The 25,776-nt window shown below is 46.6% G+C and overlaps 1 protein-coding gene across 1 annotated transcript; it reads left to right on the top strand.

Annotated features, from left to right (window-relative positions):
• Positions 1–24,475, top strand: RAB12 (RAB12, member RAS oncogene family). The gene is made up of 6 exons (XM_022551347.2): positions 1–496; positions 12,566–12,626; positions 19,650–19,788; positions 21,544–21,633; positions 22,246–22,350; positions 23,285–24,475. Exons 1-6 carry the CDS (start codon positions 16–18, stop codon positions 23,396–23,398), a joined length of 990 nt encoding a protein of 329 aa, XP_022407055.2. The 5' UTR covers positions 1–15; the 3' UTR covers positions 23,399–24,475.
• Positions 24,476–25,776: the final 1,301 nt, after the last annotated feature.

Here is a 25,776-nt window from a genome sequence, read left to right as displayed (position 1 = left end):
TCCGCCTCGCCCGGGATGCTGCTGCCGCTGCTGCGGAGTAGCTGCTTCCCCTCCTCTTCCCCCGGCGGTGGCGGCGGCGGCGGAGCGGACACGGGCGCGGGGGGCCGGCCGGCGGCACAGCTGCAGCGCGGAGCCCGTGGACCGCCGGGGCCTCTTGAGCGCGCGCTCGCCCAGCCCGGGGCCGACCCGCGGCGCGCGGCGGAGGCCGAGGGAGCGCCGGGGCCCGGGGCGCGCGGCGGGCGGCGGGCCGCGCGGGGGCCGCATGCGTGCATGGATCCGGGCGCCGCGCTGCAGAGGCGGCCCGCGGGCGGCGGCGGCCTGGGCGCGGGCTCCCCGGCGCTGTCGGGCGGCCAGTCCCGGCGGAGGAAGCAGCCCCCCAGGCCGGCCGACTTCAAGCTGCAGGTCATCATCATCGGCTCCCGCGGCGTGGGCAAGACCAGCCTGATGGAGCGCTTTACCGACGACACCTTCTGCGAGGCCTGCAAGTCCACCGTGGGTAAGGCTGGCCGGCCGGGCCGTGCATGCGGGGTTGGCCCCGGGGAGACCCTGCCACCTCTGCCCCGCGCCGGGTGGAGACCCCCGTCCCCACGCAGAGTCGTCCTGCGCCCCCGCCCTGCGCCGTCACGAGGCCGGGTGATGCGCGGGGCCCGTCCAGCCCGGAGCTTCTCTCCCCGGAAACCCCCCGCCCACCCGTTACCAGGAAAAAGGTGGTGACAGGTGGGGGGCAGGTGGGCAGCGTGGTGGACTCGAGCTGTGCCCTGGCTAGATGGCCAGAGTGCGTCATGTCTGGTGAATTTTGATGCCCTAACTTTGCCGTCCTAGGAGTAGGGGTATTTCCACTGTCAACCCGGCTTATTTTCTAATTTTGAACTCACTTTTATGTTGCGCTGAAATAATGACGTTTTAAATTCCCTGTGGAGGATCTCCGGGGAATATTCAAACTAACGCTACACTAAGTTTCTTCTTTTAACTGTAAATGCGGGGCAGAAGGACTTCAGCTGTGTTTGTCCGTGACCTCAAATAACCCCCCAGGGGCTCCGAAAGTGGGGAGGAGGCCTCCGGCACCGCCAGGTGCGTGACGTATAGCGAAGTAACTACAGGACCAACCGGGTCAGGAAGTATCGTGTCCTCAGGATGTAAAATTGAAACTGCAGGGAAGTTTTCTGATGAAGTCACATGGACAGGCCTTGGCGTTGAGGTCTGTCAGGTCGCAGTCGGTAACAGCTGCCTCTATGGAAAACCCCTTAAAGGCTGTCAAAGGTAGGGGAACCCCGCAGATGAGATAGTTCTTCCAAAGGAAGATCAGTCACCTTCAGTAATAGGGAGGGATTCCCCTAGGGGAGGTCCAAGAAACAGTGAATAAATGGTATGTAAATATGAAACTCAGAATTTAAAGTATCATTCCAAACACTTGTACAAATATTTAGTCTTGTAACCAGTGGTAGTTCCAAGGTGATACAATTTGGGGATGAACTGGCTTTAAGTTGTCATGTAACAAAACACTGCTACATTTCAAATGTCTTATTGGAAGACTAACCTCCCAGTTTTTGTATTGTCTTTTTGTTTTGTTTGTGAGAATGTGTTTCCCTTCATGCTTTTTTTTATAATAGATCATTTTGGACATATTTGTGCTCTCTGTACCCTGTGTGTTTTTAAGATCTTGGCCTTGGAGTCTTGACATTAAAGTTCAGTAGCGTACCTTAGACCTGGTTCAGACATCCAATCTTGGATCATATAAAGTACAGGGAGTTATTAAACCATCCAACGAGGGTTTATACTGTTATTTTAGTACCTGGCATAAGTGAAACAGAACTAAAAGCAATTCAGAATTATCCATCTTTTATGGCTCCACGCTTAAAAATATGTGGAAATGAAGAGTAACATAGCTGTACTAGGCGAAGAGAAACTAGCACAGAAATAATGGGTGGATAACAGGGCTTGGGTGGCTGGAGGGCAAGATGGGGGATGAGCACAGGTGTGCTTAGAACTGGGCAGAGGAGAGGTGAGGAGGGGTTTTTTAAGCCGGGGCCGCAGTGGACCAACACCCGCACAGTCTGGGAAGGCATCATTAGGGGACATCGGGAATGATGTCCCAGGCCATGGAGTGTGCACCTTCTCCTGTAGCAGCAGGAGTCATAAAGGCCTCTGGGTACAGCCCTGGCAGGGTTGCATCGGGTATTTGGGAATCGGGAAGAAACCGGGAGGCGAGGGGACCAGGCAGTCGGTTTCTCTGTCCCCTTAACAAACAAGCATAAATGCACACGCCTCCCCACACCACTGCTGTTGTGGGGCTCCCTGTGAACTTGGACTTTGTCTTGGTCCTGTTTGTTTCCTCCATACGTAGCCTGTAGTACTCGGCTTGATAAGTGTTTATTAGCTGTGGGAAGTTCAGAGAAAGATGCTAACTTCTGGTCTGGCCCAGAGTGTGAGAACACTTTAAGAAGGTTAACCCCCCTTCAGTCTCTGCCTGTGAGCTGCTTTTCCCTTCCACTTACCAGATCACTTACTGAGCACCTACTGTGTGCTGGTGCTGTGCCACCCAGGGGGGCTTGAGTGAAGAGGACAAAGTCTCTGTCCAGATGTGGCTCAGAGCCGTGGGGCTCGGGATGCCCCAGGGTGATGAGGGCAATGTAGAGATGTGTACAGGCTGGGGAGCGTGGAGGAAGCCCCCCCAGTCGGGGTGGGATGAGAGCTGAAGGGGGAGGCTTCCTCTGCACTGGAATGCTGTAGAGATGAAGTTCATTCCCCGCGTTCCTTTAGAAAAGCGCATTTAAATGTGGCGCTGGGTGTGCTGTACAGTTGGGGTTGCCTCACCTGAATGCCTCCCGCAGGTGGCTTGTAGGGTCCCTCTGAGGCCAGTTGTTGAGTTTCGTGTCCACGGAGCACAGTCAGCTCTGCAGATTCTGCTCCGCGGGGCCCCTTGCCCTCACCCTGTATGGCTGGCAGAGTCTGGAAAAGACCGTGCGCCCCGCAGCCCGGCACAGGTGCTGACCCAGGAGGGTCGCTCCAGTAATGGCTTAGCCAACCTCAGGCTGGAAGCACGCATCTCCAGTGAGTCAGACCCACTGGACTTTCTGTAAAAGATCGTAGCAGATATCCTGAGGAATTTGAGGTAATAAACCTATTTTGTAAAGTTACAAATGAACAAAATGATTTTTTTGTTGTTGTATTATTAATCAAATCAAAAGTTGATTTGGTTTACAAGACACACAGAACTCACCAGGGTATGAAACTGAAAAGACTGTTTTTAATAATTGACGTATTGGGACTTCCCTGGTGGCACAGTGGTTAAGAATCCGCCTGCCAAGGCAGGGGACATGGGTTCGAGCCCTGGTCCGGGAAGATCCCACATGCCGCAGAGCAGCTAAGCCCATGTGCCACAACTACTGAGCCTGCACTCTAGAGCCCGTGAGCCACAACTGCTGAGCCTGTGAGCCACAACTACTGAGCCCACATGCCACAACTACTGAAGCCCACAGCACCCTAGAGCCCATGTTCTGCAACAAGAGAAGCCACCGCAATGAGAAGCCCGCGCACCACAACAAAGAGTAGCCCCCGCTCACCACAACTAGAGAAAGCCTGTGTGTGCATGGCAACGAAGACCCAACGCAGCCATAGATAAATAGATAGATAAATAAATAAATAATTGGTCTATTTAATGGAAATTGTCTAGGTGGAGTATTACTTTCAAATGGGATTTTGTGTTCGTGGAATTGAGTTACTTGGTCTGATATGGCTGGCATGGTTTGACAGGGGCTTTAAAAGCCTCAGGAACAGCTTTTTGAAGTTTTAAAAATGGAAAAAAAACTAGCTGACTAGAAATTCACAAGTCTCTAAAAAAAAAAAAGCTCATAAAATTATGTATCTGTCAACCTTTGTTTTTTAACTATTGGAAGCTGTTAAGCTTGTTTGGATCGAAATATTTTTATCAGGCAGCACCCTGCCTCCACCCACCCAGCAGCATTAAATTTCTAGAAAAACATTCTAGAAAACCTGGGCTCTTGATATAAGCTTTGCCATAAACTAGTTTGTGACTTTGGATAAGTAATTTATTGTCTTTGCATGTAAAAGTTTACGGCCTATTAGTGGTAGCTACATTTCTTGAGCATGTACTGTGTACCAGCAAGAGTATACTCTTTCTAAACCTCACAACAATCCTGAAAGTTTCCCCATTTTACAGATGAGGAAGCAGAGTCCCAGAGGGTAGACAATTCATCCACAGTGGCCCAGCGGTCAGCAAGTGGTCAGGGCCAGGGCTGCAAGTGAGTTCCTTTTGTCTGTCTGTTCCTTAGCTTACTTTGAGATTTAAATTCACTTTATTCTGAAAATTTGGATGGCTCAGAATCAGACACCATGAAACCCTTTCCTACCTGCCTAATTTGGTCCCCCTGAGAGCCCTGTGAAGGTAGTGATGTCATCGACCTATGCTATCATTGACATTGACTTTCTTTAACTATGCCCCTATCATTTGTCACTTTCCTCTGGATATTAAATACTGCTCTGAAAATTGCATTTCTTACCTAAATATTCAATTATTCAAATATCTTAAGCCTTTTACGTATTTATTAAAATATATTTAAATAGAGGAAAAGGAGGAGTAAGACAGTTTGGACCAGAATTCTCATTTCCTGGGCAGTAAAGTTTCTTTCAAAGTGCCGGAGGCCAACATAGGATTGCCATTTCTTTTACTTTGCCATGTAAGGACATAGTTTAACAATCCACTACCACCGACTTTTAAAAAAAAAAGACTTAATATGAGGTAGACCAAAAAAATTAGGAAAGACAGAATATCAGAATTTAAAAGTTCTTTTGAATTCAGTTTGAGAACCTCACTACTCTGTCTTCATTTTTCTCATTTTGCATCCATGTATTAAACTTCACAGGCTGACCCCTGAGAGTAAGTGGTCTTAGAGGGTTGATAGCACTTGCTGGAAGCGCTGTTCCCACTCAGTCACGTGCCGTGGTCTCTGTTCTCAGTGCGCACCTCTTCGGGTCCCATGTGCACTCGGGAAGCCTGTTCCCAGGGCGGGGAAACGTCGTGGTGCAGGTGACTGGTTCATCAGGGCCAGCAGTAGAGCCGGAAGCAGAATCGAGAGGTCTAAGGAACAGGTGGATGTAAATCCTGTGCAGGACTGGCTGTCTGTGGATTGGCCTTGAATGTTATGGGACGAGAGGGATGAGATACAGGCCATCAGGGTCTGGTCCGCTTTGCCTGCAAGCAGTGGAGCTGCTGTCAAGGGAAATCGACTGCTTGTACTTTATTCTGGAAATTTAGGTCACAGATTTTTGTTCAGAAACCCAGAATGATCGTTTCATACTGGATTAAAATGATAAGCTGTGTGTTTTGTGTTGCTTTTCTGTGATCGTGTGCAGTCTTTTCAGCCATAGCTGAGCTGCCCGAGTGTTTCACTCAAAGAGGGAGTTAGGGAGAGTCGTCCGAATTCCCACTCCGAAGCCCAGACTCTGAAGCTCTCAGTGTCAGCCCCTCCCCTGCCGGGATGATGTAACAAGATGACTCAGGGAGAAGGGAGTGGAAGAGGAACGGCCAGTTTCTATGCCAGCATATGCTATGCAGTGTGTGATTTGGCTTATTTAATGCACCCAGGGCACGCTGATAGGCTTGTGCAGAGCGCATTTGTGGAAATAAAGTAGCTGTCTTTCAAAATAAGTGTGGAAAGTTGGTGATCCCGGTTGTTGAGGTTGAATAAAAATCTGTTTAAAGACCTGGCTTATGTGCCTTCAGCCTTTCTTTCAGTGTCGTGCACTCACACTGCAGAAGAAAGTTCTGCTTATGCTCGATGATGGGGATCCAGATTCTTCAAGATTGCCTGTCCTGCAGCTGTGGGCTCTGCGGAACCATCGGCCGAGGGTCTGTGGACTAGCTTTAGAAGGCAGCCTGGGTTCCTTCGAGAGCTGATAGGGCCAAATTATTCTCCAGCCTTGCATGCCAGAAAGATCGTTCTTGTGAAGCATTTGCTTGAATTTGTAAAGAAAGCATCACTAGTCAGCAGGTCTTTCGTGAGAGGCTGCTCGTTCTGCAGGCCATTTCATGGTGCAGGAAGCACACCTGCTCACCTGGCTTGTCCTTTTCAGAAGGGGAAGTGAGTCCTGAAGAGGGCCGTGAAAAAAAAATGTTAGGGAGGATGTAAAAAGCTACACTTTAACAGAGGAGGAAGGGGATTCTTCTCCTTTTGTCCTTTAGTTGCACAGCTTTGATATTCAGAAAGGATTTGGAAAGCCAGAACTATAAGCCTAAAATAGTGCCCTTAATTGGATGGGATTTTTTTTTTTTTTTTAAACCCTTGAACTTTAAAACCAGAAAATACAACACAGGCTTAACAGAACATTGTATGCCGCAGGAAACCTTTTCCCCCCAAATCTGACAGCCTCCTCTGTTTGGTGTCTAGTGCTGACCTAAGGCCTTCTTAGTTTACAAAACCAAACCACAACTTGCAGACCCACCTCCGGCAAGCTGGTGATGGGAGTTGCCCGGGAACGCAAGTCTCCTCGTTGTTCCAGCGTAAGGTAACGCAGAAGCTAGGCCTGCGACACAATCACGCACCCGCAACCAAAGTTTCACTTTTGGTTTTTCATTTATGACACTGGACTGTCTCCTTGGCCACTCCTGTCATTCTCGAAGCTCCCGGCAGGGGGTGGGGGTGAGAGGGGGGAAGAGTGTGGGCTTGGGGGGTGGGCAGACAGTCCTGGATTTAAGTCCCAGCTCTACTCGCAAGCTGTCGCTGTCTTTAGGCAGCACCTTAACTTCAGTTTCCTCCTTCATGAAAAGAAAAAATGGAACTCACACTCTTCCTCTCTGGTGCTACAGGAACGAAATAGCTTATGTACCTGGACCAGAAAAGGCAACTATAGATGTTCCCTTATCCTCCTAAATTATACTACAGATGCAAAAACTCTGCAACACTCCAAAATATAATTGTTATCCTTTAAAGCTGCATACTGAAACACATACAGGTGAGCATGAAGTGTCAAAATGTAAGCACAGGACCTGGGTAAAGTAGAAAGGCCCTTTGAATTTCCCGGCATATTTTATGGGCCCATCTGATCAGTGGTAAACTTAGTATTTAACAAGTGAAGAAAATGTTACTGATCTGCCATTTGATCATCTGGGGGTTTTTCTTTTCCAGATCTTCCTCCCACATCGACATTCTCTTCCTCTGGTGACCAGGAAGTTGAAATGACTCCCTGCTTTTCAGCCGGGGTATGTGTGTAGCCAGAGGGTAGAGCCAGGCCTGCTCGTTTGGGAGCAGTCTGAGCCGGCCAGTCCCTCACTCTTGCTTTTTTATATATTTCCCTAGCAACGCAGAATTCCTTTTTTGACGTTAAAAACATGTTTACAGCTCCCTCCCAGTAGTTGCCTCCATTCTTGCCTTCAGGTGAGGCTGTGCAGAGATCTGGGAGGCGCCAGACTGCCTGGGTTCAAATCTGTGCTCTCACACTTACCCGCCTGTTGACCTTGGGCAAGGTACCAGCTGCCCGAGCTTCAGTGTTTCATCTGTAGAATGGGGACAATGACAGTATCTACCTATAAAAGCATCAAGAAGATCCCTGCAATGAGTTACTGTATGCAGTAAACCCGGGAGACATTGTTCTTTGTCTGCAAGGGGAGCACATCCTTGCCCATGAAACTTTCATGACAACGAACACGCACCCCCTCTGGAGTGCGTGACCTCAGACTCCCCTCTCCTTGCCGGATGAAGTTCATGTGTGTCCATGTCTGTTCCAGCCAAGCGCACGGCCATCTCCTGCGTGTGTCCGGGTCAGGGATGGTGGGTGGTCTTTGCTGAGGTGCAGGCTATCCAGTCTGGACTGAGAGGGGCAGGTCTTGTTAGACTCGGGGTGGACATTTAATATCCTCAGACCTGAGAGCATTTTTTAATGACACGCAGTCATTTAAACTATTTTAATAGTACCTGCTTCTGAGATGATCAAAGTATTTTACAGTTACAGTAACTTAGTTTCCGTTTCGTTGAATTCTCATAACTCGGCTTAGGTAGGAAAAGCCCCCCATAATATTAAACGGTAAGGTTTCAGAGGTTCAGGGGCCTCCTGGGGTCAGTACTACAGGAAGGTGGTCTGCATTGCCTGCCCTTTATCGGGCGCTCTCCCCGAAAGGCGGTGGTCAGGCAGAAGGCTGGCCTCATGTTCAAGAGAGGGTTTCCTAATGTTAAATTTGCCTCTATCTGTGTGACCTTGACACATTTCCTAGTTTATTTTCTCACTGTCAACTCAGTGGAAATGCTGGGAATCCTCTCCATCAGTAGTCCAGGATTGGGTGACACCGTCAAGGATAGATGTCCTTGGAAGAAAAGCCAGTGTGTGCACCTAAGATAGTTATTATAAATTGGCAGTAACGTCGTAACCACTGCTTGAATTGAGACCTATTTCAGAGTCTGTGAAATCATCCATGTTAAGTAAACTAGAATCGTAGTCTGGTGCCAACTGCAGGTCCTCGTTGTTGGGGGCGGGTGTGCGAGTGGAGGAGGGACGCTCAGCTGTCATCGCAGGCATGGGCCGCCGTGTTATTTTTGCTTTTATTTTGCTTCTTGCTGGAAGGGAATGTGAAGAAAGAAGCTTCTGTTTATTTTTGCTATTTTCATTTTTGTAACTTTTTATGCCCCAGCAAAACGTAACACAGTAATTTTTTTTGGTAAATGTTTTGCCTTCAAGGGAACTTAGAAATCTAATCAGCACCAAGTGCAACAATTCTTTATGCTCTTGCTGAGATTTATGAAAGGTAAATGCAAAGATGACAGCGCAAGGGTAAACTTTGTTCTTTAACAGCCCCTTAACAGCCCTTTAACAGTGACTCTGGGCCATTTGCAGATTTCCACGCATCTGACTTTTACCTTAACAACCTTTGGTTGTGGGCAGTGTTACAATTTTGAATCTAGGCTCTGCCCCTCAACTGGCAGAAGTGATAATGACTTTCAATCGAATGACCTTGGCCTCGCTGAGTATAGTAGTGCCTGGCTCGCTGGGCTCTGAAGGAGCGCACATGCTGCATGTCAGGCACAGGGGGTCTGACAGATGCCTACTCTCATTGTTATTAAAGGAAATTAAGATCAAGCCGACTTGAATAGAATACAAAGCTACACCCATTGACAGAGGGATTACAGCCCTGTGACCTGTGTCCTTTCTGATCAAAATATTTTTAGGAAGACTTCATACATTGGTTAAGCTTAAAGAAGGGTAGGCCCCTGTCACGTGGCAGGACATTCACTTAGTGGACCATTTCCTGTCTATGTGACTGAGTAAACTGATACCGTAATAATCCGCTGGGAGGGGCGCGTGTAGGGAGAGGATCTGGACGTATTAAGACTGACCATCCTCTCAGGTTTTACCATCAGTAACAGGAGTTGTAGGAGAAATGAAATGCTCCATTTCCAGGGTGATGTGTGTGAGCTAGGCACCCTGAATTCCACCACTCTGTCCACCAGGCACACTCAGGACAGAACATCCGCCCTTCCTTCCTACGGTTTAAGTGTGTGTGTGTGTGTTTGTTTCCTCGTCAGTCCTCAATTTCCTCATTTCCAAGAAGAGTCAGCATTTCTCCTTACTCACGCAGCATTTGATGGAGAAGAGGGGCAGGTTTCCATTCACCAGGTTTACTGGGTCGCTGTGGTGGGCCAGGCAGTGTTCTAGGCTCCAGGGAGCCAAAGGTGAGTGCGCTCAGAAGGCACCTGTTCCTGTCACATGGGGGAGACCCACGGAGCCACGGGTCAGGGCTGGAGGAGGCAGAACTGGTAACATGGATGAGGAACGTGGGTAAGGCATGGGGCCGTCGGGAGGCTCAGATGGGAAGCACCTAGGACCGAAAAGGTTCCTGGGCAGAAAGGGAGGGTCTCCAAGAGAGAAGAGCAGAGGAAGGCACTTTGCCTAGTGCCTGGGCTGTTGATTTCGGTCTGGATGACTCAGCTCTTTAGGGGCAGGACTGTCTCCACCACCTGGTGGAGTGTTAGGCTGGCTGCTTCCCGTTGCTTAAGACGCTGTAGGAGGGGACTTTCCTGGCGGTCCAGTGGGTAAGACTCCTCACTTCCAACACAGGGGGCAGGGGCTCGATCCCTGGTCGGAACGGACATGCCACGCGGTGCAGCCAAAAAAAAAAAAAAAAATTGACACTATAGGAAACTTCGTTTTCAACAGAAGTTGCCACTTTTTTTTTGTCCCTTATTTGTTTATAAACATTGGTCCTGGGCGGCCCTGCTCAGTCAGGAGTTTCTGTGCTGACTTTTCCCAAAACTAATCCCCTATTTGAGGCTATTGGTGACTTGTTACCTTTTGTTAAGGATCATTTATAATTTCTATGACATGTAAATGTTAAAAATAGACAGCACTAAGAGGTATTTTTGACTTGATGTAAAAAGGCTTTTAAAAAATGTGTAGTTGTATACTTTAAGGATTTGTTTCTAAGCTATAAATGGAGTAAGTTTCCAATCATTACCAGCTACTTAGTGGCTGTTAGATATGGTAAAGGAAATTTCATTTAAGAGAAGGGGCTATTTTAATGATCTGTTTTCTTTTGTGGAATTTTAGATTTAGCCACTGCGTATTTTTCTGTCGTTGTTAGTGATGTCATTAACCTACTCACTAAAACTAGGTGGTTTTGGCTAAACAGATTCTTAATCCTGTTCGCTGTTCGTTCATCTTTGCTATGTTCTCCTATTGAAATTAGTAGTGTATTTATAATCACACGGTGATAGCATTACCACTTATTCCTGATTTTGACTATTAATGCCCTTTCCTTTTATTTTTACTCATCAAACTTTGTGGTTACAAAATAGCCACAGTGCAGGACTGCTAAAGTGGGAAAGTTGTTCAAGTCGGTTGAAAAAAAAGGTCTGACATGTTCAGGCTCAGAACGGTTCTTAGCAGAGAAAACAGCCTAATCAAAACAGAAATTGTTTGTGCTGGCTGTTTCAAGGGATTCTTGTAGTTGACGTGAAGCAGAGCTCACAAAAGAAGTGTCATCGGCCAGTTCTTTTCAATAAAATGTAGCTGGCACTGCAGCAAGTCTTAACAAGTTGCAGCTCCCTTAAGTAAAATTTTAAAAAAAAAAGAAGGAACTAGAAACAAAAGTAAAACAGAGTAGTAGTCATGGCAGAATATGAATTTGATTTGTAAATTGCTATCACAGAGTAACATGGTGAGGCCCTAATTTTATGCTAATATCAGGAAGAAAGGGTTTTGTCTGCGCTGTGCCTTTTTAAAATCAGAACGTAGCATATAGGTCCAGGCTGGTTTCCAGGTTTGTAGAATATCGCGTTAGGCTCTGCTCTTACCTTGTGGTTGAGTCATGAAGGATTCTGCTTGGTCTCTATTTGAGGATGTTGGTCGTGTACAGACATGCTTCCTGTTTCAAGGCTGTCTGAGAGTCAGTTGACTCGGAAAAGCAAAGCTTTTCCAGAACTGCAAGTGAAATTGGCTTAACCACCGTTTGCTGTGACCTTTGAAATCAGGGCAGGTGCAAGAGATTAAGAACCAAGATGCAGTAGCCTATTCTCCAGCTGTGACATTTTATATTCCTGCCACTTTTCTTTGTTGTACAGACCCTGGTCCCACCCAGGGTTGTAAACATGTCTTTTGGTTGCACTGATGTCTGCAGTGTGTTACTAATTATAAAAGTCAGCCACATGCCTTGGGCTTCACCTCAAGAACGTCATGTGACTTTGAAGAGCTGCATCACTGCCCCACCCCCCAGCCCCGCCCTGCCCCGGTAGAGACCCGGCAGCATCGGGACCCTGGATCCATGAAGCAGTCACGATATAGTTCCTGTAGAGATTATGTTTCCAGTTCCCAAATTTAGCTGGCATCCCTTTGGTTTATTTTTTCTTAACTGTGAAAATAGTGTAAAAAATATTGTTTTGAAATCTTGAAGTTTTCTATAAGTGAGAAGTATATAAGGTAACAAACATCCACAGATGAAAATTTGGTTTAAAAAATTATCTGAAGCTTTAAGGGCTGAACTGGAAATGGGTGATGATTCATGATGGTTTACTTGTTACCGTTAAAGTAAATAAAAATTGAAATTAAGTTGTATGAGTAAATTTTTAAAAAATAATTCCTCTTCCACACTATTGACAATATAATAAAGTCACTTTTGTGAATGCTAAAAAATTTAATACAATAATTTCTAAATTCAGACTAAGGCTGTTTGAAATCAAGACTGAGTTTCCAGTGTAACATGTAAGAATTTTCCCCGAGATAGCATGCTTATAACACCATTCATTTGTTCATGTAATGATTAGTTGTAATTTTTAAATGGTTTTTATGCTACATCTCTAGTAGTCATAAACTCTATTATGAATAGCAATGCTGCATCTCAAGTTCAGGGTAAAACCGAACATACCTTGGCTCTTCAGTTGTGCCGGGAAGCACAGAGTGATGGTCGTTACACATACTGGCAAACTTCTGCTCTCTCCTTTTAGGATTTAGTGTGATCAGTTTTTTTTGGTTTTTCTGATAATGGCATAAAAACGTACACGTAGTGTTATTTTTCTGACGAATTGCACTGTTTTTGCTTCATCTTCGTCTGTTTTATTTACAGGTGTTGACTTTAAAATCAAAACCGTAGAGCTAAGAGGAAAGAAAATTAGGTTACAAATCTGGTAAGTGGGCATCTACACCCCGTCCTGCCACGTGTGTTTACCAGTCCACATGCTTGTCTAATACAATTAACCGTTCAAGCTGGTCTGTCGCTCCTATGTCTCCGCTCCTTTGCTCACATTCAAGTGGAATGAACGGACCTTCCTTCAGGGGAGAGTTCACTTGTCAAGGGAGAGTTCAGGAAAGAGTCCACTTGTCTCAGATCCCATTTGCACATAGGAGTTGTGGGGAGAAGAATGTGACTTTTATGGCAACTAGTTTGGAGCCTTTAGCCTCTAGTTTCACATCATTTGACAAAACCGTCGTCACTAAAACGATGGCTCCGCTGCTCGTCTGCATGTTTTTAACATTGCTTTGCGAGCATTCAGAGAAAGGCCAGTGTGTTCCTCCCCGGAGTTGCGCTGTATCCTGGCAAGTCCCCCACAGGCTGTGTCCCTGGTGGCACCACGTGGTGGCCACCGTGGGACACGCATGCCCTTCCAGCTCCATTGCCGGAGCCACGTGTCCTGAGGCCCTCCGTGCCCCATGGAGGGGAGCCCAGAGAGACTGGGCTCCCTGCACGTCAGGAGCGTGTGAGAGACTAAACCAGCCATGTGTGGGCCGCTCAGCACTCGGCCACCGCAGGGACCCCCGGAGCCCCTCTGGAGGAGGGCCCGGGGGCGGCGGCAGTGGGAGCGGCCCTGCCGGGGGTGTCCCAAGTCTCCCTTGCTGTTAACACGGTCGCGCGGCAGCATCTCAGCCACTAACTCCTCCCGCAGGTAGACCTCAGCTCTGAGTGTTTGTCCGCCGTGTGTGTGTTGCTTTCATCCGCGTTCATTGCTGCCACGTCGGTGGCTCCATCGTCACCTAACGCTTGCGTGTTAGTGCCATGCCTCATCCTCACCCGTGTCCCTGTCTGGGGCGCCACTGCCCCCGAACCAGCGGAGGAGCTCGCCAGCCGTCAGGTAATGTCTGCATTGGTGACTGCTGACTGTTTAACCCACTTGAAGGATTGGGGTGGGGAAGTGTTGCTTTTCTGTTTCGTGTTTTTGTTTTTCGTATTTTTGTTTGGGGCTTGACTATGAGACGTTTATGGTCTTGATTGCTTAAATACTCGGTAATAGAAAATGGGTATTTCTTACTCTGTTAGCCCATGATTGAAGAAGGCATCAGGCTGTGTGTGTGCATTGCTGCCCAGGTTTTGAATTCTGGAAATAGCAGCAGAGTACCTTTCACGTGAGCCGCTGTTTCTAACCGTACACTCTTTAAGGTAAAGACAGTCTTTAGGGACTTTCCCTGGCGGTCCAGTGGTTAAGACTCTCCGCTTCTACTGCAGGGGGCACAGGTTCAGTCCCTGGTCAGGGAGCTAGGACCCCACAGGCCACATGGCGTGGCCAAATTAAAAAAAAAAAGACGGTCTTTAAAAGGATTCTCGGAGGCTTCCCTGGTGGCGCAGTGGTTGAGAATCTGCCTGCCAACGCAGGGGACACGGGTTCGATCCCTGGTCCAGGAGGATCCCACATGGCATGGAGCAACTAAGCCCGTGTGCCACAACTATGGAGCCTGCGCTCTAGAGCCAGTGAGCCACAACTACTGAGCCCACGCACCATAACTACTGAAGCCCACGTGCCTAGAGCCGGTGCTCCGCAGCAAGAGAAGCCCGCGCACCGCAACCAAGAGCAGCCCCTGCTTGCCGCAACTAGAGAAAGCCCGCACGCAGCAACGAAGACCCAACACAGCCAAAAATAAATAAAAATAAAAATAAATAAATTTATTTTTTTAAAAAAAAAGGATTCTAGGGGTGTGTCCACCTCTGTACCTGGCACCTGTGAAGGTTGCCTCACAAAGGAGACACAGGTGTTGTGAGAACGTTAGTGACGCACAGTGGGTGACAGCAGTGTCCCAGTGATGACACTGTCACCTGTCCAAAGAGGCACGTCCTAGGTGGTGTGTTAATACTTGGGTTCCGTCTCAGGCAGGAGTAATCTGATTTACAGAGGCATTTACGTCCAGGTGTCCTGTGCCCTGGAACTCTGCTCACTACAGGCCTTCTGTGCCGGTGACATTGGATCCTTCTGGAATCCAGCTGCCTTCCTTTGAATCTGAACTAAGAGGGCCCAACCTTGTGAATCCCGCTCTGGGGAGTAGAGTGTGAGCGTGCAGCTATGGGAGATGCACGCACGCCCCGACACCACGGCTCTCTGGGATGTGAAAGCCGCCTCCAGGTCACTCCTCTGCTGCTCCTCACCCTTCGCACTTCATTCCCGGAATTTTTAAAACTGCACAATGTTGGTGGAAAATATAACTGAGGGAGGGGCCGTCAGATTCATTGAATTTTTTTTTTTGCGGTACGCGGGCCTCTCACTGTTGCGGCCTCTCCCGTTGCAGAGCACAGGCTCCGGATGCGCAGGCTCAGCGGCCACGGCTCACGGGCCCAGCTGCTCCGCAGCATGTGGGATCTTCCCGGACCGGGACACAAACCCATGTCCCCTGCATCGGCAGGCGGACTCTCAACCGCTGCGCCACCAGGGAAGCCCGTCATTGAATTTTTTGAGAGGTTGATTGCCAGTTTTCTACAGGGAGTGTCCCAGGGATTCAGTGAGGAAGTAGAGTTTGTCTTTTCCAGAGGGGTTTTCACCAGTGAATAATGTACCTACTGACGCCAGCTACCTGCTAGTCCCTTAATACTTGAAATAGGATTCTTATCTGAAATAGGATTTTTATCTTCTGGAGTATATTATTTAAGGAAGGAAAAACCTTCTTTCCATCACTGTGATCCCGTAGGTAGGAAGGAAGCACTGGAGTCGCGGCCCAGCCGGTAAAGGGACGCGGGGCTTCTTTCCTCCCTGGGAGCCGTCCTCAAGCTGTGGCTGTTGTGACCTGCCGTGTCCCGGGTGTGCTGCCATCACTTTACTCTGTCCCGGTCGAGGGCGTAGGGGGAGCCGATGTGTTGGAAAGAGCTCTTCGGAGACCCTGTGCTCTGACCTAGACTCAATCCATGGAAGCTTCACTCTGGCCGGTTTTCACAAGGAGGTTGTGTTAGTAGACATGCATTTTTTCTTGATGATTTCTGGATATAGCCAATCTAAGAAAGTATTATTTACTACAGCTTCCTAAAGGTTTAAGGTACCAAAAGCTGCAGATGTCATTGTCGTATTTTTAGGTCACACTTTATGTCATTGCCACATTTTTTAAGTCCCTTGATTATCTGTGGTTAGGAAAAGGACCATTTTCCCATCTCTGCTTGAAGCGTTTCCAAGTGTGTGTATATAGAACTTGGTGTAAGTATAGCTAAAATAAGATGTCGACCAGAATGTAGTTTCATGAATTTATATCCACATGCTGTCTGGAAATTACTCACAGGGACTTAGGTCTGTTGTGTTGAGATGGACTTGAAGCTGAGAACTTAGCCTCCCACCTTTAGGCAAACACAGAATTATGATGCTTCCTATGAAGGCCTCTTGTTCTGTCCAGTGCTCACTGGCAGGGAATTTGGTCTTCACCAGCGTTCTTACATTGATATCAAGTTTGTTTCCTTTCATTCTCTGCTTGAAGAGGTAGAACGCTTCATACACTGACTTTGGTTCCTACAAATTAAGAATTGTGTCATTTAAACTGATATATTAAATTTTTTAAATGACAGTCTTTGAATTTTCAAAACATGGTTGTATTACCCAACTGTGGAAACAGGATAGCAGGAAGTTTTCAATTTGCACCAAAAGCAGAGAGAGATAATAATGAGATCGCAGGCCACCGGTAATAAATGATGATTTGGCTGACAGTAATAAGCTGTAAATCTGTAAGAATCAGCTCTCGGTCATTACAGTGAAAATTCAGGTTCATTGAGATAAAGATGGGAAATACTAGGATTCTGCATCTTCATAGGTAGATAAACCATGATCCGGGCATTGGTATCGTGTTATCATCTAGCTGTGTGAAAAGTGGAGACTAGTGTGGAATTTTTGTGGTACTGGCTCAGCGTAGGTATTTAATATACACTTAACTTTTGCAACCCAGACATTTTGGAAATGTGGAATAAGAATCTCAAGGGAAGCCACTTTTCTGCCTCAAGCAGTGAGAACCAGGCACAAAGAGACGGAGTCAAAGGAATGGCCTTAATGTCTCCTCTCTAGGGTCTTGTGAGCCGGCCTTATTTGGACTTATTTGTGTTACAGGTCGCCTCAGAGTTTGCCTCTCGAGGTCTCCACCCTCTTTCTGTGTGTCTGACTTAAAGCGGAGAGAGTCAGCTAACTTCACAATGTTTCTAAGGTCCCTAAGTGTGCTACTCATGTAGCGGGTTTTTTGAAACTGTATCAAAAATGCCCGTTACTATCTTGATTCCTTGATTGTTGGGTTTTTATTAGAACTTCTAGGGATCTGCTGTCCCATGTTGTGCCTGTAGGTAACAGTGCTGTATTGTACACTCAAAAAAGTCTGCCTCCAGAGGGCAGATCTCATGTTAAGTGTTCTTACCACAATACAATCAAAATAATTTTTCAAAAACTTGTATTATTTCTAATTGCTCTGTTCTTGAGCCCCCAATTTCTGATCCTGATTCAGTGAATATGTATAGAAACGAATGTGAAATTGATTTAAGCTAAAAGTCAGCTTAAAACTACTTAACATAAAGATTCACGAAAGTCCGTAATTCCCAAAATGCTCAGTGAAGACCTTGTATCTGATTGCTGTTTGAATTTGCGGTGCAGCTATTATGTGCTAACCACAGATTTCAGAATAGAAAAATGTGTGTTACTTTTGCTTTTTTTTTTTTTGCAATACGCGGGCCTCTGACTGTTGTGGCCTCTCCCGCTGCGGAGCACAGGCTCCGGACGCACAGGCTCAGCGGCCGTGGCTCACGGGCCCAGCCGCTCCGCGGCATGGGGGATCTTCCCGGACCGGGGCACGAACCCGCGTCCCCTGCATCGGCAGGCGGACCCTCAACCACTGCGCCACCAGGGAAGCCCTGTTTTTGCTTTTTAAAGAAATGAGTGAGAAATGTTTTATCAAATCCCAACTTGAACAAGCCAGCACTTGTGATAGGAAGAGAAACCACAGTCTGAAAGATTTCACTCTTTTTTGGTTTGAAAGTATTAATTATGCCCCTAAATGTCTAGGATCCTGGAAATAAAATTGTTCAATGATTCCTTATACAAATGAATGGTATCTAAATCGATTCCTTCTCACCTGATTTAAAGGTGCATTTTTGTGTCTCTAAGCTGGTTTTAGGAATCTTGAAGAATTCAGTCCCCATCATTTTCAGTGTTCCAATTTTGGGGCAGTTCTGGGTCAAAAAATAAAGTTCAGGGGACTTCCCTGGCGGTCCAGTGGTTAAGACCTCGCCTTCCAGTGCAGGGGGTGAGGGTTCAATCCCTGGTGGAGGAGCTAAGACCCCACATGCCTCGCAGCCAAAAAACCAAAACAAAAAACAGAAGCAATATTGTAACCAATTAATAAAGACTTTAAAAATGGTCCACATCAGGGGCTTCCCTGGTGGCGCAGTGGTTGAGAGTCCGCCTGCCGATGCAGGGGACACGGGTTCGTGCCCCGGTCCGGGAAGATCCCACATGCCGCAGAGCGGCTGGGCCCGTGAGCCGTGGCCGCTGAGCCTGCGCGTCCGGAGCCTGTGTTCCGCAGCGGGAGAGGCCACAACAGTGAGAGGCCCACGTACCGCAAAAAAAAAAAAAAAAAGGTCCACATCAAAAAAAAAATCTTAAAAAAAAATAAAATAAAGTTTGTCTTGCCTTGAAGTGACATCCACTTTCTGCATTTTACCCATGTAACCTTTCGTTCAACACCTGTGGATCGAGGGCCCACAGTGGTCCAGGCACCCACTGGACGCTGGTGGACAAAACAGACCGGCCTCAGGTCCTGGGCCTTCCAGCCAAGGGCACAGGGCAGTCTTACAGCCTCTGGAGCAAAGCAAGTAGCCTTGTTTTACGTGAAAATGAATTTGCCAGCGAGCTTCGTTGTTTGTTTGGGCATAATGACATATCCCTAAGCGGAGCTAATTTGGTGGCAAGTCTAGTCTGATCAAAGCTGTAAGTTACAGCACCTTTGCCGTGTGTGTTTTAGGGAGACAGCCCCACAAGTTTCACCCCATCCGATGCGTTGGGAAGAGGTGTCACACCGTCTCCCCATTTCAGAAGCTCACATGCTGTCCTATGAGAGGCTGTGGGCGCCTTGCAGGGGAGAACCCCGTTTTCTGTGTACCGCACCGCCCCTTCGCTTCCTCCGCCACGAGCCACCCGTGTCACGTGGCCCTGGGAGTATACCGTGAGTTAGGGCTCTTCAGGAAAAACTAAGTTGTAGGTGGTCTTTAAAGACAGTCTGTAGATTGTCTTTAATTATAGATTGTCTACAACTATAGATTGTAACTAAAGATTGTTTTCCTGATCAGAAGGCCTGCTCTTTTGAGCCTCGTTTGTAAATTTGTGATGATTCTCAAGCAGTTTCTTGGCTTCTTAGGTTTAGAAAATGGGTTTCAGCCAGCTTCTGTGCACTATTAGCGTGCGTATATCTTCGTGTGGAAACGGACAACTTTTCCTGGAGAGGAAGTAAAGCTTTAGATTTCAGGGTGGCAGTCGGAGAGTGGCGAGCTTGGTGGTTTGCAAAGCTATTTGGTACCTCTTCTCCCTTTGCCTTTGACCGCTACTCTAGAGGGATTAAGAAGATAACAAGACCAATTCTGTAGCGTTTTTCATTCGTGGGGACCCCATCAGCAAAATCAGATATTCACCATCGAGTTCAGTTAAAAGAGTTCTAGGCTTAAATCTTTTCAGTTATCATCCATGCATCCTGTCATTGTTGATAACCACCTAGTTTACGGTGTGTTATACTTTCCACCATTTTACACGGCATTTGCTTCTCTTCAGAATCTTGGTTTGAAAGAAATTGGGGGTTCCTTGTGATTTTGTTTGGATGTACTTAGCTCAGAAAAGCCACCCCCACTAAGAGTGAATATGCACAGATGTGTGAGGAGTTACTCACAATTGGGCTGAGGCTCTCCCTGTTGTTGTTCAGAACTAATTTTTGCTGCTGTTTCTTAGGGACACAGCAGGTCAGGAGAGATTCAACAGCATTACCTCAGCTTATTACAGAAGTGCCAAGGGGATCATATTAGTATATGATATCACAAAGAAGGAGACATTTGATGATTTGCCAAAATGGATGAAGATGATTGATAAGGTACGTGTTGCATCTCTCTCTCAGATGTGAACTCTTTGCTTGTAGGTGTTAATCATTACAAAAGGAAGAAGGGAAACATTTATGGAGCATGTTTTTCCATCCTGAATGTCATTTAATCCAGATGACAGCGTTCAGAGTAGGTATATAGCCCTGCATCATAGATGAGGCAGAGAAGAACTAACATGTCTCCAGGATCCCCTTATAAGTAATAGAGCCAGGATTTTTATTCTGGTACCTGGGCTGTGTGACTTCAAAGCCCAGACATGCTCATTGCACACTGTCCAGCTGCATCCGTGGAATCAGATTCAGAACTCCTTGTTTCTGCAGAAAGTTCACTTGGACGCGCACTTTGTGAGTGTCCACAGAGTGACAGCCTCCCAGGGACAGCCGTCTCCACTGTGCCCGTGGGAGATGCCAAGGGCCTTGGTCACCACGGGACCTCTGCCCTCAAATGAGAGATGGCCTTCACCTCCTCACTTTGAACTAAAGAAGAGTTTATCCTTTGGACCACACTTGACTATATAGAGACAACCCAAGTCTGTATGAATAATGTAATCTGTGGGTTCCCCTCTGAGAAACGGGGACCCAAAATACACATGTAGACGACACAGCCGCTGAGGGTGAGATGTGGTGGTCAACAGTGGCCACATTTTGAGAGTTTTTTCCCCCTTATTCAGTAATTTGATGTTTAGTTCCTTTGTATAACAAGCACACTTAGTATATTATAAAGTGGGTTTTGTTTACATATTGTATTAAATCCATCTGTTAGATGATGTTGGAGAATGTTCCTTTGTGTAACAAGCACACTTAGTATATTATAAATTGGATTTTGTTTACAAATTGTATTAAACCCATCTGTTAGATGATGTTGGAGAATGTTCCTTTGCAGGTCTTACTAAGCACATTTTCAACGCGTGCCTCTTTAGAGTGTGTTAGGGACCAGCGTTGCCAGGGTTACGGAGATGTCGGGACCCAGGGCGGGTCTGGGCTCTGGGATGGCGAGTCTCCGGATGTGATGTCCTCCCCTGCTGAAGCCGTGGAGTGTGCTCCTAAGGACCTCAGACAGGGGCGCCCTCGCTGCCAGCTGACAGCACGGAACCGAGGGATGGAGTTAAAACCGAAGGCAGTGGCCTCCACGTTAGGGGCTGCTGTTTTTTTAAAACTTAGAGATGGAGCTTAACTTTTCCTCATTCTAAAATTAATGATACCTTGCCATTATAGAAAATTTAGAAAACCAAGAAAAGCACAAACGTAAATTTTAAAAATCTTTAGTTCTGTCATTCAGAAGAACTAGATTGGGTCCCTGCTCCATTTAGTTTTACACCTGCTTATTTAACTAACTATTGTCACAGGGGCCTTCCTGTGTCAGCTTAACGTTTTTCCAAAGCTTTTGTTTTGTTTTGTTTTGTTTTGTTTATGGCTTCATTCTTTTGTGTACTTTATTTCATTCTTCACCTGCTTTGTGGGAGCTCTAGGTTTTTTTCAACTAAGTGTAAAACTTTGCCTATATTTTGAGTCATTTCCCTAGCATAGATTCTTAGGAATCATGGGTCAAGGGTTGAGAACATTTGTGCTTCGTCAGGCCTGTGACCACATTGCTGTGAGCCCGGCAGGAACCCTGCCCGGGACAGAGTAGATGCTCAGAGATCGTGAAGCAAGTGGTTTGGAAGGGTGAGACGTGTTGCCTTGGTTGATGTTTCCCGTCGTTTGTGATGTGCCTGTCTTTGAAATGCAGCTTCTTTTACAATCCCACAGTACGCTTCAGAAGACGCAGAGCTTCTTTTAGTTGGAAATAAGTTGGACTGTGAAACTGACAGAGAAATCAGCAGACAGCAAGGTGAAAAGGTGAGGAAAGGGGGGCAGAGAGGGGGTCTCAGCACCCACGCCCTGTACAGTGAGCACTCCGTGTGCTTTCCCTTTTAATAAATGACTTTATAATTATTTCATAATTTTAAAAAAGTAATCACTCAGTTGCATCCTTCTTATTCATTTGCTCTTGTTAACTCCCTGCTCCTTTAAATTCATTTTGAAATGGAGGGGAGAAAAACACATTAGTGTATCCTGCATTATTTAGTATCTCACCTGACATCTTATACAGAGAAATATTCTTTTAAACCATATAATCGCTTTCGTGGTTTTTCTCTCACTCTGACCTTCTGTGGAGAAACTGTGATATTCATGTTTTAAATGTCAGATACACTACAGTTCAGAAACTTGGGCACGTAGTTTGACTTGGCGTCACCTTACAGATTTTGTTTTGTTGTTTTCTTATCATGTAGGAAATTGGATACACTTGTGAACTTTACATTTGAGGGTAAACAGGACTTTCCAGGCCTTTCGTCCCAGCCCTTCCCTGAAAGCCAAAGCCCCAGAGCTGTCCGTCCCCCATCACAGGCCCCGTGCTTGTACATTAGATTGTGTTGCATCCCCGCAGAGAAAAATAATTTGTTTTCTTAGTTTGCACAGCAGATAACTGGGATGCGGTTCTGTGAAGCAAGTGCCAAGGATAACTTCAACGTGGACGAAATATTCCTGAAGCTTGTTGATGACATCCTGAAAAAGGTAAAAAGAGAGAATCGTACATCGTGAAAGCGTTTCATCTGAAACCTGTTCATTGTTTCCTTTGCTATTTTTTGGTTGGGAAACTTTTACGTAGAAAGGGAAGCACGGGGGTCATCGTCAGGCTGAAGACCAAGGGGGCGAGGACCCGGCCCAAGGAGCCAGCTCGCTGCCGTGACAGCCTCTCCCCACGTCCCTAGTGCCACGTTCCTGTCCTCACTCAGCCTCACACGTGGTCTGGGGAGCGGGTGTGACCGCGGGCCGTGTTATTTGACTTTTGCTCCTCTCTCGGAGTTTTCCTACAAAGGACTAAGTTAGATACAGACAGTGGAGGTCTTGCCCCGCCTTGGGGCCCTGCTGTCCGGGCGGGGCCTGAGGCCGTCCCGGGGCCTTTTGTGGCGCCAGGTGGCAGGAAGATGGCTTCACTGGACAGCAGCACTTTGTTCAGGCATCTTTGGGCTTGCATCCAGAGATTTCTTAGTGAGATCTTTAAGTGTATTTGTATTACTGTTACACATAATCGACTCTGTCCAAACGTAATTCGGAAGCTTCTAATACAATGGCTGTCTGTACAATTACCAGGAGAAGGTGCTTCTTTCTTTAGTAACGGTATAACCCCGGAGAACACAGAACTGTTTTTTCCTTTTCTGGCACGTTAAGTTTCCATTATACTGGACTGTGAAAATAAATGTTTACGAGGTCCATCGGCTCTCTTCTGCCGTAGGGTGTGAAATAGGCTACACAGCGTTTGTGCGATGGTTGAAGCTCCCTGAACCTGGTTCTTAGGTTTTGGCTTAATGTTTTCATGCCTGATTAAATTCTGATGATTGAAGAGTTTTCTATACAAAATACTTTGGTCTTCTGTAATGGTACGACTTGTAGTCTTTACATATACATTGTTGGGTTAAAATGTACTTGTCTTTTGCTTTATCCTCAGATGCCTCTGGACATGCTGAGGAACGAGCTGTCCAATAGCATCCTCTCCTTACAACCAGAGCCTGAGATCCCACCAGAACTGCCTCCACCCAGACCACACGTCCGATGCTGTTGATTCGCTACTTTGGAGACAAAGTGGGAGCGATTCCTGGAGAGGGGAAAGTTTCCATTCTGCACTACAATCGTTTTGACCATTTCCTTTCGCACTTTGTAATCCAAGTCAGAGCTATACACTAACTTGTAAATACGCAGATATGCAATCCTGGGTAAGTTTTGGTTATAAATGACATATTTCCCTCCAAATTGTTATATTTCATGCATTATCCCGGTGCCTAGTGTATGTACACTGGGAAACGTAGTACTTCTAATACGAAGAACAGGAGAAATGAGAGCTATAATGTTTCTTGAAATAAATAATTGTCCTTGCTAATTATATTATGAGGACAGAGATATTCTGATAAGAAGAAAGAACGTGGTGCTTTGCTTACTGTTTTAAAGAAAATTTGCAAAACTAAAGACTTTTGGGGGAGGGGGGAAGCGATCTTGAATGCTTTTTCTTTATTTACATTTCTCCCAGCCTTAGCATCTTTGAAGTGTTGGAGTGTTTCCCACAAAGCAAGCCCATTCATAGCCGTCTTGAAGGTTATTTATTCACATTACGTATTACTGATAGAATATGACTAGTTAGAAGGTAGGACTTGAATTGGTCCCGAGGCCCGAATCTCTCTGGTTTCCTGATGGACATACCCTGTGCTTTTAAGAACTACAAAGATTCAATAAAGAAATGTTTTTGAAACTATAGAAGATTTAAAAAGAACACTGCTGTCCTAAACAAATCTTGTTTAAAGGAGTTTTAAAGAGATACATTTTACTATATCAAAGAACGTACATGTATTTGCCTAAACATTCTATATACCTTTGTAATGATAAAACTTCTCCCCTTGATGGTGAAGCTTATTCCTATTAAGCCTAGACTGTGTTCTTTTTTTTTTTCCCCCCCTGGTCTGATAATGAATTTGTGAACTCTGTCTTTGGTATATCTTTTCTTAAACTGCACTGTTTGTTTAGTCAAGGTAAATAAGTCATTATGTATTTGAATAACTTGGCGTGTCTTGAGTGTTGTGATATGAGAAGCATTGTGGTCTTTCTACACTAATGAAATGCAAATAAAATTTTGTATTTATGAATGACAGTTGAGTTGCCACACTTATTTGTGCAGTTACAAATGACGTATTTGACAATATTCTTCCAAAACTCCACATCTTAATCTTTTGAGTGTCTTCGATAAGAAAAATGCAGCCTCATCCTCCATGGAACACATTTTGATAGTTTCTCAAGAGTTTTAAGCATAGAACTGTAATACCACCCAGCAGTTCCACTCCTGGGTCTGCATCCCAAAACATCAAAAGCTGGGGCACAAACAGATGCTATACACTAATGTTCACAACTTTATTCGCAGTAGCCAAAAAGTGGAAGCAACCCAAGTGTCCATCAGCAGGGGATGGATTCTGACACAGGCTGCAGCATGGATGGACCTTGAGGACGTCATGCTGAGTGAAATGAGCCAGTCACACGAGGGGCCTAGACTAGTCCAATCCATAGACACAGCCCTGGTGGGTGCCAGGGGCTGGGGGGAGAGAGGAATGAGGAGTTACTGTTTAGTGGACACGGAGTCTGAGTGCAGGATGATAAAACTTTCTGGAGGTGGATGGTGGTGATAGTTGCACGACGATGTGCGTGTACTTCATGCCACAGGGCTGCACACTTTAAATGGTTAAATATATGTCTGTTTACAGATAGTGTCCTCAAGAGAACGTTCTGTTTAATGTCTCTGCCTTCTACCGTCCAACAACCAGTCATGGATCGTGCCGACCATTTACCTGTTGTCTCACCTCCACGACGGCCCTCCTGTGCTCTGCCCTGTGATACCAGGGCCTCAGCTCTGAAGGACACCTGCCGACACCCCTGCTCTTCCCGTTAGACCTGCTGCTGGGAGGAACTCGGGGGGATGGGAGGAGAGGGGAAGGGACTTGCCATTTCCCCCCCCCCCACCTCTTTTCCCCTGCAGAGACAGCTGACCTTCAGCTCCAGCTCCCGGCGGACCCTCAGCTGAGCCTGGCTGCACCCACCAGAGAGGCCAGGGCAGTGGCACCGCTGCACTGCTCCTTGCAAAGTCTTCCTTTTTCTACCTCCTGGATCCTTGAGGTGCTGTTTCAGGTTGGTAGGTGGTTTTATTTAATGCCTTAATTAAAGTTTTGACTATTAAAACTGAGGGGTGGGACTTGCCTGGTGGTCCAGTGGTTAGGACTGCACGCGTGCACCGCAGGGGATTCAATCCCTGGTTGGGGAACTAAGATCCCTCATGCCACTGAGTGCAACCAAAAAAAAAAAACTGAGGGATGAATATTAGTTGAGGACGCAACGAAACAAGAGATTCGTCTTGCTTGTCTCAAACTGTAAAACTACCTAAACTTAGTTGGTGGGTATTTTCCC

The sequence above is a fragment of the Delphinapterus leucas genome, chromosome 14, assembly GCF_059928025.1.
Source record: "Delphinapterus leucas isolate spDelLeu-1000000601 "Yukka" chromosome 14, BTC_Dleu_Yukka2, whole genome shotgun sequence".
Classification (NCBI taxonomy): domain Eukaryota; kingdom Metazoa; phylum Chordata; class Mammalia; order Artiodactyla; family Monodontidae; genus Delphinapterus; species Delphinapterus leucas.
Note: the sequence above shows the minus strand (reverse complement) of the source record. Positions and strands in the feature narration are given on the sequence as shown.